A 12,861-nucleotide genomic window follows, 5' to 3' on the forward strand; every position below is an offset into this window, starting at 1 on the left:
TATTTGTCCCAAAGCCTTAAGAAAGACTCCCAAATCACAAGAGCCATTTATTTGGAATAAGAAACTTTTTTAATGCACAAAAAATTAGAATAAAGAGTGTGGGGGTGTGAAAAGGGATAGACCTCTCATATACGGAACAATTTTTGTTTATTTTAAGTTTTAATTTTGCTCCTTATTTTCATTAAAAAAAACCGTTTTTTATGTTTAATAGTTGGATGGAATAGCTTTGCGGTCCTCGATTGTCGCAAGTACGAGGAGCTACCAAACCTTTGAGACAAATCGTGCCTATTTCCTGAACGAGGTGTACCCAATGATGCTTTATAGCCCAATTATAGAATTTTAAGTCTGTATCCGTTTCACGGACAAAAAATGAAAAAATATAAAAATAAAGATAACTGAAGGCAAGTAACCTGTTTTTTTTTAATAATATTTAATATTTTTTAAATTTATCAGGAACCAATTTTGAGGCTTTTAGGGCTCTTTTAATAAGGTTTTAGAAACATTTATATTTTCAATTTTCACATTTTAATGTGAGCTTTTACTTATATTCTTTTTCTGGTTTTGTGCTGAAGATGGCCCTTGGAGATAGGGCCGAAATATCCATTGATTTGAATTCCTCTGTCTTGGAAAAATTTCCCTATTGTTTCTAAGTTGTGCTTGTTTGATATGGAAAGGCAGTGTGGTCTTCATTGTTATTTATATCTTTGATATTATCAGCTATGATAGAGCAGCGCTGACTGTGACATTGCTTGTATGCTCTTTTAATGCCTGCATGCATATTGTTTTTTTTTATCTAACTGAAACTCCCCCTAAACGTCCCCTAAGAGTTTTAACTTAATGACTTTAATGTCTTTAGCTACAGTAATTGTTTAAGTAGATTAAAAGTACACGCCTAGTGTTTTCAGGGTAATTCTAAATCAATTGTTTTGTCATCATTTTTACAATCTACGTGATCATAGTTCGTTTCCAATTAGTTCAACATCCCTCTAAATATTCCTTGAAAGCTTTAGCTTAATACTTTTAGCTTGTGTAGTAGCAACAATTGTATTACAGCTGTAGCATTAGTAGCAGTATTTACGCAGCACCTTTGTTTTTTTTTCAACATCTCCTTCAAACACAATGATATTTTCATCTAAATACTATCAACCGTTCGTACAACATTGCTAATAAGTCCCTTTGACAAACTAAGTGAGTATAATGTGTTTCGATTTAGTTCATTCAGTTTCTATATTATCCAAAATTACATTGTAATACCTTAGCTTTAGTAGTAGTAATAGTAGCACCAACAGTTACAGTAGTAGAAAAAGTAGCAGCAGCAGTAACATTAATAATAATAGCATTAGCTTTAGTAGTAGTAGTAGTAGTAGTAGTAGTAGTAGTAGTAGTAGTAGTAGTAGTAGTAGTAGTAGTAGTAGTAGTAGTAGTAGTAGCAGTAGTAGTAGTAGTAATAGTTGTTGTTGTTGAAGCAGTAGTATTCCGATGTAAATAATTTTTGGTTAGTTGAACAGCCCCTTTCCCCTAACAAGCTTTTTAAATTTCAAATTCACACACAAAAATGTTCCTAATATATTGTTGACATGCCTTATTGACAATCTGCACACAGATGGCGTGTTGTTATGCAGTTTACCCTCCCCTTAGAATTCTTTTGAGAATTTCACCTTCATTTACCTTGGTATAGTTGTAATAATAGTTACTGCAGCAGTATTAGTACCCAAGTTATTACAATTACCAATTGATATGACATTGTCAATATGTCCTTTTGGTAACCTGAGTAGTTATATACACCTTGAAATTAGTTCATATTAATCCTGTTAGTCTTAAAAGTAGTTGCAACAGAAGTATTAGTTGGAGCAATAGTAATAGAACTAATAGAACTAGTAAATGCAGAAGGGGTAGTAGTATTTTTAGTAGTATGTAATTAGTGGAGTAGTAGTAAAGCAGTAGTATACACAAATCAATTCTTAAGATATACTCTTTTGACAAACTAAATGCATATAGTGTCTTTCTTTAGTCCGAATTTTTCATCAATATTCTCTAAAATTTTACCTTCATAGGGTTAGCCTTAACAGCACTAGTATCACAGTAGCTGTGGTGGTAGTAGAAGAAGTAGTTGCAGTGTTAGTGTTGTATTAGTAGTGGTAGTAACAGCATTAACAGCGGTAGTAGCATGTACATATTGCCTTTTGCTCAGTTGAACATCCCTTTCAGGATACCCCGGAAGTTTCACCTTGACACGGTAATCCGTTCTAAAAATATTGCTGTTAAGCGCTTTTGATCCCCTTTTCATCTTATTACTCTAAGCCTTGCAAGTTGTTGCAATTGAAGTAGTAGTTGGAGTAGTGTAGTAGCAGTTATAGCATTATTAAAAGTAGCAGTGGTAGCAGTGTTAGTAATGAGATGCATATATTACCTTTTTGTCAATTTTTATTCCCATTTATGTACTCTCTGAAAGTTCAATCTTAATACCCAAATCCATTCTTGAGATACGCCCTTTTGACAATCTGTAGTTGTAGGAACAGTAGTAGCAGTAGTAGTGCACTATTATTAAAAGTATTAACAGTAATACCAGTAGTATTAATAGTACTAGCAGCAGGTAAGTTTTACCGTTTGGTCAACTGAATATCCCACTCATGATACCCCTGAAGTTTCCCCCTGATACAATTAGGGCGTTTCAAAAATAAAGCTGATTCATCCATAGCATCAATCTGTATGCACATAGTATGTTTTGATTTAGTTCAAATTTCCCTTCCACGTTTTCTTAGATTTTTTCTTCAATATCCTCAGCATTATTAGTACTCGCTATAGAAGTAGTATTTTTGCTGATAGCATTGGTAGTAGTAATACTTATGGCGGAAGTAAAAGCAGAAGTAGTTTTAGCAGTAGTAGCATACAAATACTGCCTTTTTGGTCTATTGATCATCTCCCTGGTTGTTTCCTGAAAGTTACAAATTAATACACTCAGCCAGCGTTCACAGACTATACAGATACAACGATATCTGACACAGACTATAAATTTCCAGTTCGGATCACACACAGTTGCCTTTGGATCAAACACAAACAAAAACTGTTTTTTTCGGCCCTAGAAAAGCTAAACGCAGCTTTCCAAAACTTAATAACATGTTCATCCATTCAGCGAGGGGTTCATACTTTCTGCTTGCAGCTGTGAATGTATTAGGTATTGATCCTTTCCTATCCTTGAAATATGTTGAAAATCGCTGATTATGGGGAAGAATATAGCCCTATTTCAATTTTAATCATGCAACGATATTTATCTATAATTTTTTATTTCTGACATATTTATTTATAATTTTTTATTTCTGACATATTTATTCTGACAATATTTATGTCAATGTTCATTTTATTCTTTTTTTTTCAAGGATCCATGTATCTCAACTGGTGAGCCTGAGGGAACATATCCGGCTTATGATGAAGGAAATAGACTCGACGTATGGATGAAACGACCGGACGGAACACCATCTGTCGGATTTGTGAGTAAGATTTACTACTGGATAAGACTAATTTACTGTTTATTTGACGAAGAATTTTTTTTCTTCATTTGGTCGTATTTTAAGCAAACTGGATTTCTGCGAGGATTTCATATGCAGTTTAGTTCCCAGTTTTACTATACTTTATGTTTTGAGAGCCATTCACAGTAAAATTAATGACTAAGTAGAAATCCTGTGGAAAAGCCTTATGCAGTTATTCATAAATAAACAAAATCATAACAGTATATAAAAATGAGCAAAAAGTATTCTTAAGGTAGGATGGAAGAGGCAAGCGTTACTCGCACAATATTTTAGTTCTTGTCTTTTTCATTGTTTTACGCGTAATTTTCGTCTGTGTACAGTTCTCAATATCTATCTCCTTGAAAATTGGTCTGGTTGAAATAAATACTTACGTATGCTCCTGACTAATTTTTACTTAAACCTTGTATGATCCTACTACTACTGCTGTTGTTGCTACTACTAACAACATACTGCAGAGTCAAGTCACCTAAGACCAACACTACTACACAAGCTCCTCTCCCTTCCCAATCTATTCAGACTCTCTTTTTACATCTTCCGGGAACTACTAATACAAAATAAATCGTATATCTTTTCATTCCACCTTACCCGCACTTTCTAATCCTTTTAAATTCTAAATATTTTTTGTGTAAACCATAGATGGTAGATAAATAATAAATTTAGAACCAGCAATGGTAAGTAAATAGTAAACATAAAGCCAACAATCGCCTTTTGAATGGACTTGACCTTGGGGCTCGATTTTATATTTTCTAATGCTTAGAGATTCACACATTAAGCTATAAAAACTCAATGTACAATTTTACAGGTGTGGCCTGAAGATCCTACTTACTTTGTAGATTATTCCAGCCCTAACGCAAAAATTTACTGGGAACAACAGATCGTGGAGTTCAGAAACCTTTTGGAGTGGGACGCACTTTGGATTGTAAGTATTTTCCTTCTAAGATTTGTTATTGTCTGTTTCAAAATTATGAGGTTTTCAGGAAAGTATAATAATTTCATCTGTGTTGCCCAGTCGAATCACGCAAATAAACGATCGAAACTAACAAGTAAAATGTTAGAGTGCTTTTATTCGTAGAGCTTCAAACCATAAGAATCTGTTGAATATAACATTTATAATTTAACTTTCAAATTAAATTAGATCTTCTTATGCTATTTTGTTCCTTACGTTCTTAAGTTACTTTTTCGTAATTTCTCACCCGAGCATCTTTTTTCCTTTAATTTGATATCGCTATTACAAAATAATGCACTAGTCTTATATGGAGTTTTTTTTTATTAAGAAACTGATTCTCGATTTTTTTTCTAATTTTTGAGACATATATGGCTTTTCTTGTCTCCACTTAAGGAATTAAAAAAAAACTTTATTTCTCTCTTCTTGGTACTCTAATCTTTTTCTACTTTTTTTTTCATTGAATAAACAAAAATCAAAGAAATAAGATTTTAACAAAGGTAGACAGAAATTTTCAATAAGTCAGATATGAATTTTTTTGTCACAAAAAAAAAAGAATTGCTGGGAAAAAAGTATTGCAGAATTATGTTTGCGATAACAAGTTAGCTTTTTTAAAATTAAAAAGGAAGCTTAAATTATACAGGATTTGTTTAAAACTTTATATTGAAAGTCTTGTTTATTAATATAAAACACAGTAAAGAATACGGAGCTGAGTTTTATAATCTATACCAGTGGTGCTGATCTCCTTTTTATGGCCCTTCAACAAGGAAGTGTAAGGGGGGATAAGGGTAAGTCATCGTGTGCTTTTATACACCGTTCCTGTTTATCTTTTTTAGATTTCTCCAGGTACCCATTTTGAGCTAGGTCGTCTTTGGCTGAGCTTACAGAGTCAAGTCAGTGACCCCCGGTCAAACCAAATAGCCAGCGACAGCAGGACTTAGTGTTAAATATTTTCACTTACATGAAACAGCAAGTAGATATAAAAAGGTCTTGCAAAGACCTGGACAGAAAGGCGTTCAGAAACAGCCGATTTTTAACAACATTCTTCAAAATTTCAAGAACACTTATTTTCTAATATGAAAACTTATCAAAGCTAGTATTGTTGGAGTTTTACATATTGTCATTATCACAAAATACCAAGTAGCAATAAAAAGGTTTTACAAAGCCCTTTAGCCAAGTAAAAGAAAAAGAAACGTAGCAAAATCCCATTTTAGAATCTTCTCTAGAAACATGAAACATTCCATAAAGACGGGCTCTTTTAAATTATGAAATTTGCTGAAAATAAACCCGAAAAGAATAGTTTCTAGTGTCGGATTTTTTCCCATAATCATGCCCCATCCCCGTCCAAACCAAAGCACCAGGTGTCTTCCTACCTGTAATATCTATCAAATATTGCATAATTGGTAAGTGAAGAAATGACAATATTAGAGGATGTTCGCAGAAGGTCGGTTGATCCCATAAAATTTTCTGTGGTTGGGGGGGGGGTCAACATTGAGGAAGATCCAAAATGTTTCAGTAAATGCATTTTATGTTTTTTTAATACAAACAGTTTTGCAGACTTTGCAAACTTTCGGCCTTCAAGGTCCCTTCCCTCCCTGTAAGTTCCCTTGAAAAAAATAGTAACTTCATATATCTACTTCTAAAGATGTGGACTAAACTCTTTTTATTCTAAGAAACTTGTTAACTAGTTTGTATGACTAAGCTCAACGTTTCTCCATAAAATCTAAACAAATTTCCTATAAATTTACAGGACATGAACGAACCAGCAAATTTTGTGAATGGTGATGTCAACGGATGCAGTGAAAATTCCATAAATTTCCCACCATATAAGCCTCGTAAGTATCTATTTATTATTAAAACCAGGACAACTTTTGTGCAAAATCAACGAGAATTTTTTTACGAAATAACTTGGGATTTTTCTTACATTAAATAATAAAGGAGCACGATTCTATTAACGATAGTAAAAAGCGACATACAAACATGAAACGAACAGAAATCAGTTCTTGAATCCAGCTTATATCCCCTCTTTAGCCCTGGCTCTGTACGCACTGTTTTATTAATTACAAAGGGCGCTAGATATATAGCAATTTTCTTTGGAATGGCTCAAGCTCTATGATGTTTCAGTTCCCCACTAGCTATGAACAGAAAAATGGAAAACAGGACACATATTTATATATGTATACCCAAGCCAAAATTTTTTTTCTGTTTGTTCAAGCCTAGGGGCTGTAAGTTTTCTGTATGGGGTTTCAGCATTGAGGATTCAAATAGTATAGTTTTAGTGTCGATTCAACGTCCTCTTTTCAACGTTTTAGGATGTTTTTTAAAATTTCCATAAATTGGTCTTTAAATACCAGCTCATTATTCAGACTAATCTTCAAAATAGTTATAATATCCCAATCATATACAAATGTAAATTTTTCTCACTAGACAGTTTATTTGCTAATTTCAACAGTATGTAAGTGACTTTTTTTGAAACATTTCAATTGCATTTCAATTTTTTAAAATCGAATGTAAAGGAGTTAGCTCTTTATTCTTGAGATATTGTGAGAAAAACTTTTTATTCCGTTCCAATTGTCCTCTTGTTTTAGTAGTCGTTCTTAAGGCTAACATAGGCCTAACAACTTTTCCCGCGCTAATTCTAAAAGTCATCTAAAAAATCCTTTTATCGCCAATGCTGCTTATCACGGATTGTCAAATTCTGAGTAGGGCGCTCGGGAGCTTTTAAATAAGTTAGCTAATTCAGTAAGATTTTTAAATGGCAATTCCCACATCCGCCTAAAGGCACTAGGAGGACTCTAAATGAACTCAGCTGATTCACAAGGATTTTTTGCAGTCGGAATAGCGAATGGAAAAAACCAGGGTCATATCCAGGATTTTACGGGGGGGGGGGATTTGTGGTATTACTGAATAATTTTTTTCGGTGTGGGTGGGTAAAAAAAATTTTTTGTGTGGGTAAATTAAAAGAAAACCCACCAATTTTTTGTTTTCATTTTTGTGACGTTTTTTAGAGTTGAATAAACACATCGAGGGGTGGGGGACCAAACCCCCTAGTCACCCCTATATATATATATATATATATATGAAATTTGCAATGAAAGAACTTAGGAAACCGGTGCTATATTCCCTTGAAGGAAAGGCCATTGAAGAGGTTGAAAATATGAAATATTTTCAGGCACTTATGGATATACACTTGATGATAAAACAGTATGCCCTGATCATGTTCAATATGCTGGCCTCCATTACGATGCTCATAACCTTTATGGCTGGTACCAGTCAGAGCCTACTATTACGTAAGTTATGTTTAGACTTAGATTTTGGCAATTTAGATCCAAAAGGTTTTTACTATACACTTGAACACAACTTAAGGTAATACAAGTATCCAAATCTCTAAGAATGACAACCTATAAAAATAACTCAATTGATCTTTCTTGCTGCTATTAAACCTTTTTTACATTAAGTTGAAGTTTAGTTTTTTAGGTTACAAACTAAAGTTTACTTAAATTATGTTTCAGCCTAAATTGCTAAATTGCCTACATTAGTTTAGGCTAATTGATCTGAAATCTATTCAGTTTTTCAAAGAGTTCGTGGTAACCAACTTAAGTAAGGAGCCACCCGACTCAATAGTAACCGAAGCTCTAAAAACGCAATTTGACACCAATAGATACATAAAAAAATTGAATTTTTATGCTGATTTTAAATATAGAAGTTTAATCAAGTTTAGTCGTGCCCATCAAAATTAACGAGCCTGAGAAAATTTGCATTATTTTTGAAAAAAGCGGGAAACACACCCTAAAAGTCATAGAATCTTAGTGAAAATCATATCATCAAATTCAGAGTATCAGAAAACCCTACTCTGGAGGTTTGAAGCTCCTATCTGCACAAATTTGGAATTTTGTATTTTTTGCCAGAAGAAAGATCAAGGATGGATGTTTATTTCTTTTCACCCCCCAGGGGTGATCGTTTCGACCCAGTGGTCCTAGAATTTCGTGAGAGGGCTCAATTGAACGAAAATTTAAATCTCTAGGGCCCTTTTTGAGTGACCAAAAACTGTAGGGCAACTAGGCCCCCTTCCAAACTCATCTTTTCTCAAAGTCACCGGATCAAAATTTTGAAATAGCAATTTTGTTCAGCATAGTCGAAATATCTATTAACTGTATCTTTGAGAACGACCAGATCCCTCACAGCTCCCGGGAGAAGAGCTTCATGTTATGAACTTTGCCCATTGTTTACATATAGTATTTGTTATTGGTAAGTATACAGGCGTTTTCAGGGAGATTTTTTTAGGTGGGGGCGGGGGATTGGGTTACGTGAGAGGATATTTGCATGTAGGAATTTTTTACGTGGAAAGATAGTTTCTATGAAGGGGGCACTTAATATCCCAGCATTACTTAAAAAAGATCAGAAATTAAATAAAGAAAACAAGCTTTTTCAACTAAAGTAAGGAGTAACATTAAAATTTAAAACGAATAAAAATTATTACGTATATTAGGGGGTTTGTCCCCTTGTCAATACCTCGCTGTTTACGCTAAACTATTTTAGTAATTTCAAAAGAGCTATTTATTCTGATTAAACGACCTTTGTGATTCAGGGGTCATTCTTAAGGAATTTGAAAAAAAAAATCCGAACTTTAGCGTAAAGAGTGAGGTATTGACAAGGGGGCAAACCCCCTCATATTATGAATATGAGGAAGCTTGCTCCGACTTCATTACCTCACTCTTTACGCTAAAGTTAGAATTTTGTAAATTAATTGCCGGTATAAGCAATAATTTGTTTGTGTTATTTTCTGGCCAATCTTAGCATTTAATTTTACCTTAAGAAGCTTTATAACTATGATTTTGATGTGATAATAAACCATAGATATTGCATGTGTTCAGCTTGTGGTTGTTATCAAATTGAAAATAAAACAGTTTTTACGTATTTCTTTTAAAGATTTCTTTCATTCATTTCAGTCATTTTAGAATTGCTCAACTTGTGACTCTCATTTTCATAAATATACTTTCGATATCTTTAGCCGTTTTTTTTCTATTCCTTAAAAAAATTAGTTCCGCATGTAACCCTAATTTAAGCTACGTGGGAGAATCTTTTCATGGAGAAATCTCAAGTGAAGGACGGAATTTTCCATGGAGTGGGAGCTGGATTTCCCAACATGATTTAAAAACAATCAGCAATTAAGTAAAAAATATTATTTTTCAACTGAAAATAAGAAGAAACTTTAAAACTTAAATTTAGTTTTAATTTTTCATTTGCGTTGAGCCAAATACAAAACCTGCCTTAATACAAAAAAAAACAAGTTTTTTTAACTGAACGTAAGGAGTGACAATAAAACTTAAAACGAACAGAAGTTATTCTGTATATGAAAGGGGCTGTCCCCTCCTAGACGCCTTGCTCTTTACGCTAACGTTTTTATTGTTTTGAAAAATAGAGCTGTAAGAAAGAGTCAAACTTTAGCGTAAAGAGTGAGGCGTTGAGGAGGGGGCAACCCCTTTCATATACAGAACAACTTCTGTTCGTTTTAAGTTTTAATGTCACTCCTTACCTTCAGTTAAAAAAAAAACCTTTTTTTTAGTTAATTAGGTAAGAGATGAAAGTTTGCTCAAATTAAATATACTGATTTTGTCCGTTTTGTTCGTTGCGATATTCTTAATAAGTTTAACTTTTTTAGTTTTTAGAGTACAATTAATAAGCTGAGACTGATTACCTAAAATAAGTATTAATCTCAAATTTTACAGCGTTTTTATTTATATTAAAAATTTAATTATAGGGCTGTCCAACAAGCCACAGGGAAACGAGGTTTTGCTTTGTCTCGCAGTACTTTCATTGGCTCTGGAAAATGGGTTGCTCATTGGCTGGGAGACAATTTTTCAAACTGGCCTAATCTTAAAAAATCAATTATTGGTGAGTTAGTCACTTTTGGTTGTCATCAAGAAAAACAGTGTATATTTTTTTTCTTTAAAAGCATTTACTAGGGAAGAAGAGATATTTTAATTCAATATAATCCTGAAACAAGTACTATCTAGTTAAATTTCAGTATCTCAGGATATAAGGTCCAGAGATATGTCTGTCAGACGTTTGAGCTTTATAATCATTTTAATATACAGGATTTGAAACCATGAATGGTAATGTACAGTAAGTAAAGAGTAGCAGATGTAAAGAAAATAAACAAACTTATAGATCAACTATTTTCTTGGGATGGTTTCTCGTATCTTATATCTCCCTTCAAGTCTTCTCTGATAGCTTCTGTAAAGTAATCAGTCGATATTTTTCTCTATCAGCTCTTTTTGTTGTATAAGCCTACTCTGGAGTTCTTTTTTTATGTTGGATAATTGTTTTTAATCGTACCTCAAATAATCTAGATATGGCATGTTTGAATAAAAATTAAAATTCCTAATGCTCTTTTAACTAATTAAATAGATGAGACCACATAAGAGCACCATTTTTTGCTCCAAGACCTTTTTTGTATTGAATAGAGACAAAAAGTTGTTGAACAGAAGTCTTGAGAGGACCAATCAGTTTATTGCATATTGCACAGATGTAAGAGGTTATCGTCTGTTTTGGAGATGGGAGAGGGAGAGGGCCGTAAAAAAAATACATTAATAAGTTAGGGGATACAAGGAGCCTGAAGCCTTGCTTCTTTAGTCTTAAATTTTTCCTTATTTTGTGAGAGGCTCTTTAAACAGTGGAAGATCAGAATGATGACTGTAGTAATTAGTGAGGTGGACAGAAAAGCTACAAAAGATGCTTTTTTTTGTTGTAACTGAGGACAACTAGTTTGTACGGAGGTTTTTTTTCAGGAATCAAGGATATGAAAAAAAGGAATATAATATCAAAAGTTTCAACCCAACGGCTTCTGTGAAGATATAAAATAGATATTGTACATTTTGGACAAAAAATGACTTTTAGTTATTTTGGGAACCTAATTAAACCAACCAGTATTATTGCCTAGTGTGTAATTGCGGCCAAAACTTTACGTGGCACAATTCAATAACTGTAAGACGTGGAAGGGAGGTTGACAAAAGAATTAGTTCTGAAAAATATGAACTTTAAAAGCACGAAAGCGATTTTTAAAGGAGTTCCGGACTATCAAGACTCTATAATTTGTATCGTTCAGGACTCTCAAAATTACTAACAAACTAATAGCGAAGAGGCTATTGTATACATATTTCATGAAAAGTTTAGCAGCAGTAGCTGAGAATTATAAAAAAATGGGATTTTACTTGAAATAATGTGCCATAGAAAGGCACTTTGGAAATATATGAGTTTCTCCAATTTGTTTCATTGCCAATAATCAGATAACTCGTAATTACCAAAACTTCTTGCCTAAAGTTTTTGGATTAGTCTCATTCTTATGACTATTCATAGCAAATTTTCATTTATCTCATGCTTTCTATTTTCTGAAATTGATGAAACTGAGGTACACTGGTATTTCTAAAAATGATTTCACATTGATGTAATATGCAAAAAAAAACTGTCTGTCAGTTATAATAGTAATAAGCTGTAATAAATATACTAAATTAGATGAGTAAAAATAACAGCTGCTCAAGCTTAGTCTATCCATAGGTTGTTTTGAATACGGCCTATATATTGTTAAAAGGGCGACCAAATGTATCCAACCTTTGCTCATTTTTCCTCCACCTCTTTTCCTTAATTAAAAGTATTACTGGTCATTTTGAATTTCAAATATTTCCTATTTGAAATGGTTTCATTTGCACTGATTAAATTTTCGCCTTTAATAACAGTATATACAGCTTCAATTTTTAGCACAAAAATAAATCAAATTTTGAAAAAATAGACTGCTCAGTATGTATTCGAGCAAAAATAAAAGATGTTACGCAGCTGAATATTGTATAAGCTTTATATTCTTTTTTTGAAGGGATGCTTCAGTTCAATCTATTTGCCATTCCAATGGTAGGGCCAGATATTTGTGGTTTCATTGGAGATACCGAGGAGCAGTTATGCCTGCGATGGCACCAGATTGGAGCTTTCTACCCATTTTCTAGGAATCACAATGGCTTAGGCTATATTGTGAGTATAACACCAAATTAGTTTTAGGTAGTTTGAATTCATAATTGGAAGCTTCATTTCTAAAAATCTCAAGTCAAAAGTGTTAAAACCCTGAATTTGTGAAAAACACTTGAATTTCTAGAAATATGAGGGATTTAGTTGTCAAAATCTGAAGATAAAATGACTTGGAACTATGAAATTGGGAAAAAAAGTAGAAATTCTTGAAGTTTGAAGGATTTGGCGGTCAAAATGTTAAGTTTAAAAGTTCGGAACTCAAAAGATTGCGAAAAAACTTGCGTTTCTTGAAATAAGAGGAGAGTAGTATTTAAAAATAGAAAATTAACTCGCTAAATATCCTATAAATGGGAAAAACAGAATATTTATTAAAAT

General features: G+C 33.0%; 1 protein-coding gene across 1 annotated transcript in view; it reads left to right on the plus strand.

Annotated features, from left to right (window-relative positions):
• LOC136037533 (sucrase-isomaltase, intestinal-like) overlaps nucleotides 1-12,861 on the plus strand; it is a 215,458-nt gene that overhangs the window by 47,321 nt on the left and 155,276 nt on the right. Inside the window, exons 9-14 of the mRNA XM_065720255.1 lie at nucleotides 3,378-3,488; nucleotides 4,330-4,446; nucleotides 6,221-6,305; nucleotides 7,643-7,760; nucleotides 10,232-10,365; nucleotides 12,341-12,492. Of these exons, the coding sequence (XP_065576327.1) occupies nucleotides 3,378-3,488; nucleotides 4,330-4,446; nucleotides 6,221-6,305; nucleotides 7,643-7,760; nucleotides 10,232-10,365; nucleotides 12,341-12,492 (717 nt within the window). The remainder of the gene's footprint in view (nucleotides 1-3,377; nucleotides 3,489-4,329; nucleotides 4,447-6,220; nucleotides 6,306-7,642; nucleotides 7,761-10,231; nucleotides 10,366-12,340; nucleotides 12,493-12,861) is intronic.

The sequence above is a fragment of the Artemia franciscana genome, chromosome 17 (assembly GCF_032884065.1).
Source record: "Artemia franciscana chromosome 17, ASM3288406v1, whole genome shotgun sequence".
NCBI classification, from domain to species: domain Eukaryota; kingdom Metazoa; phylum Arthropoda; class Branchiopoda; order Anostraca; family Artemiidae; genus Artemia; species Artemia franciscana.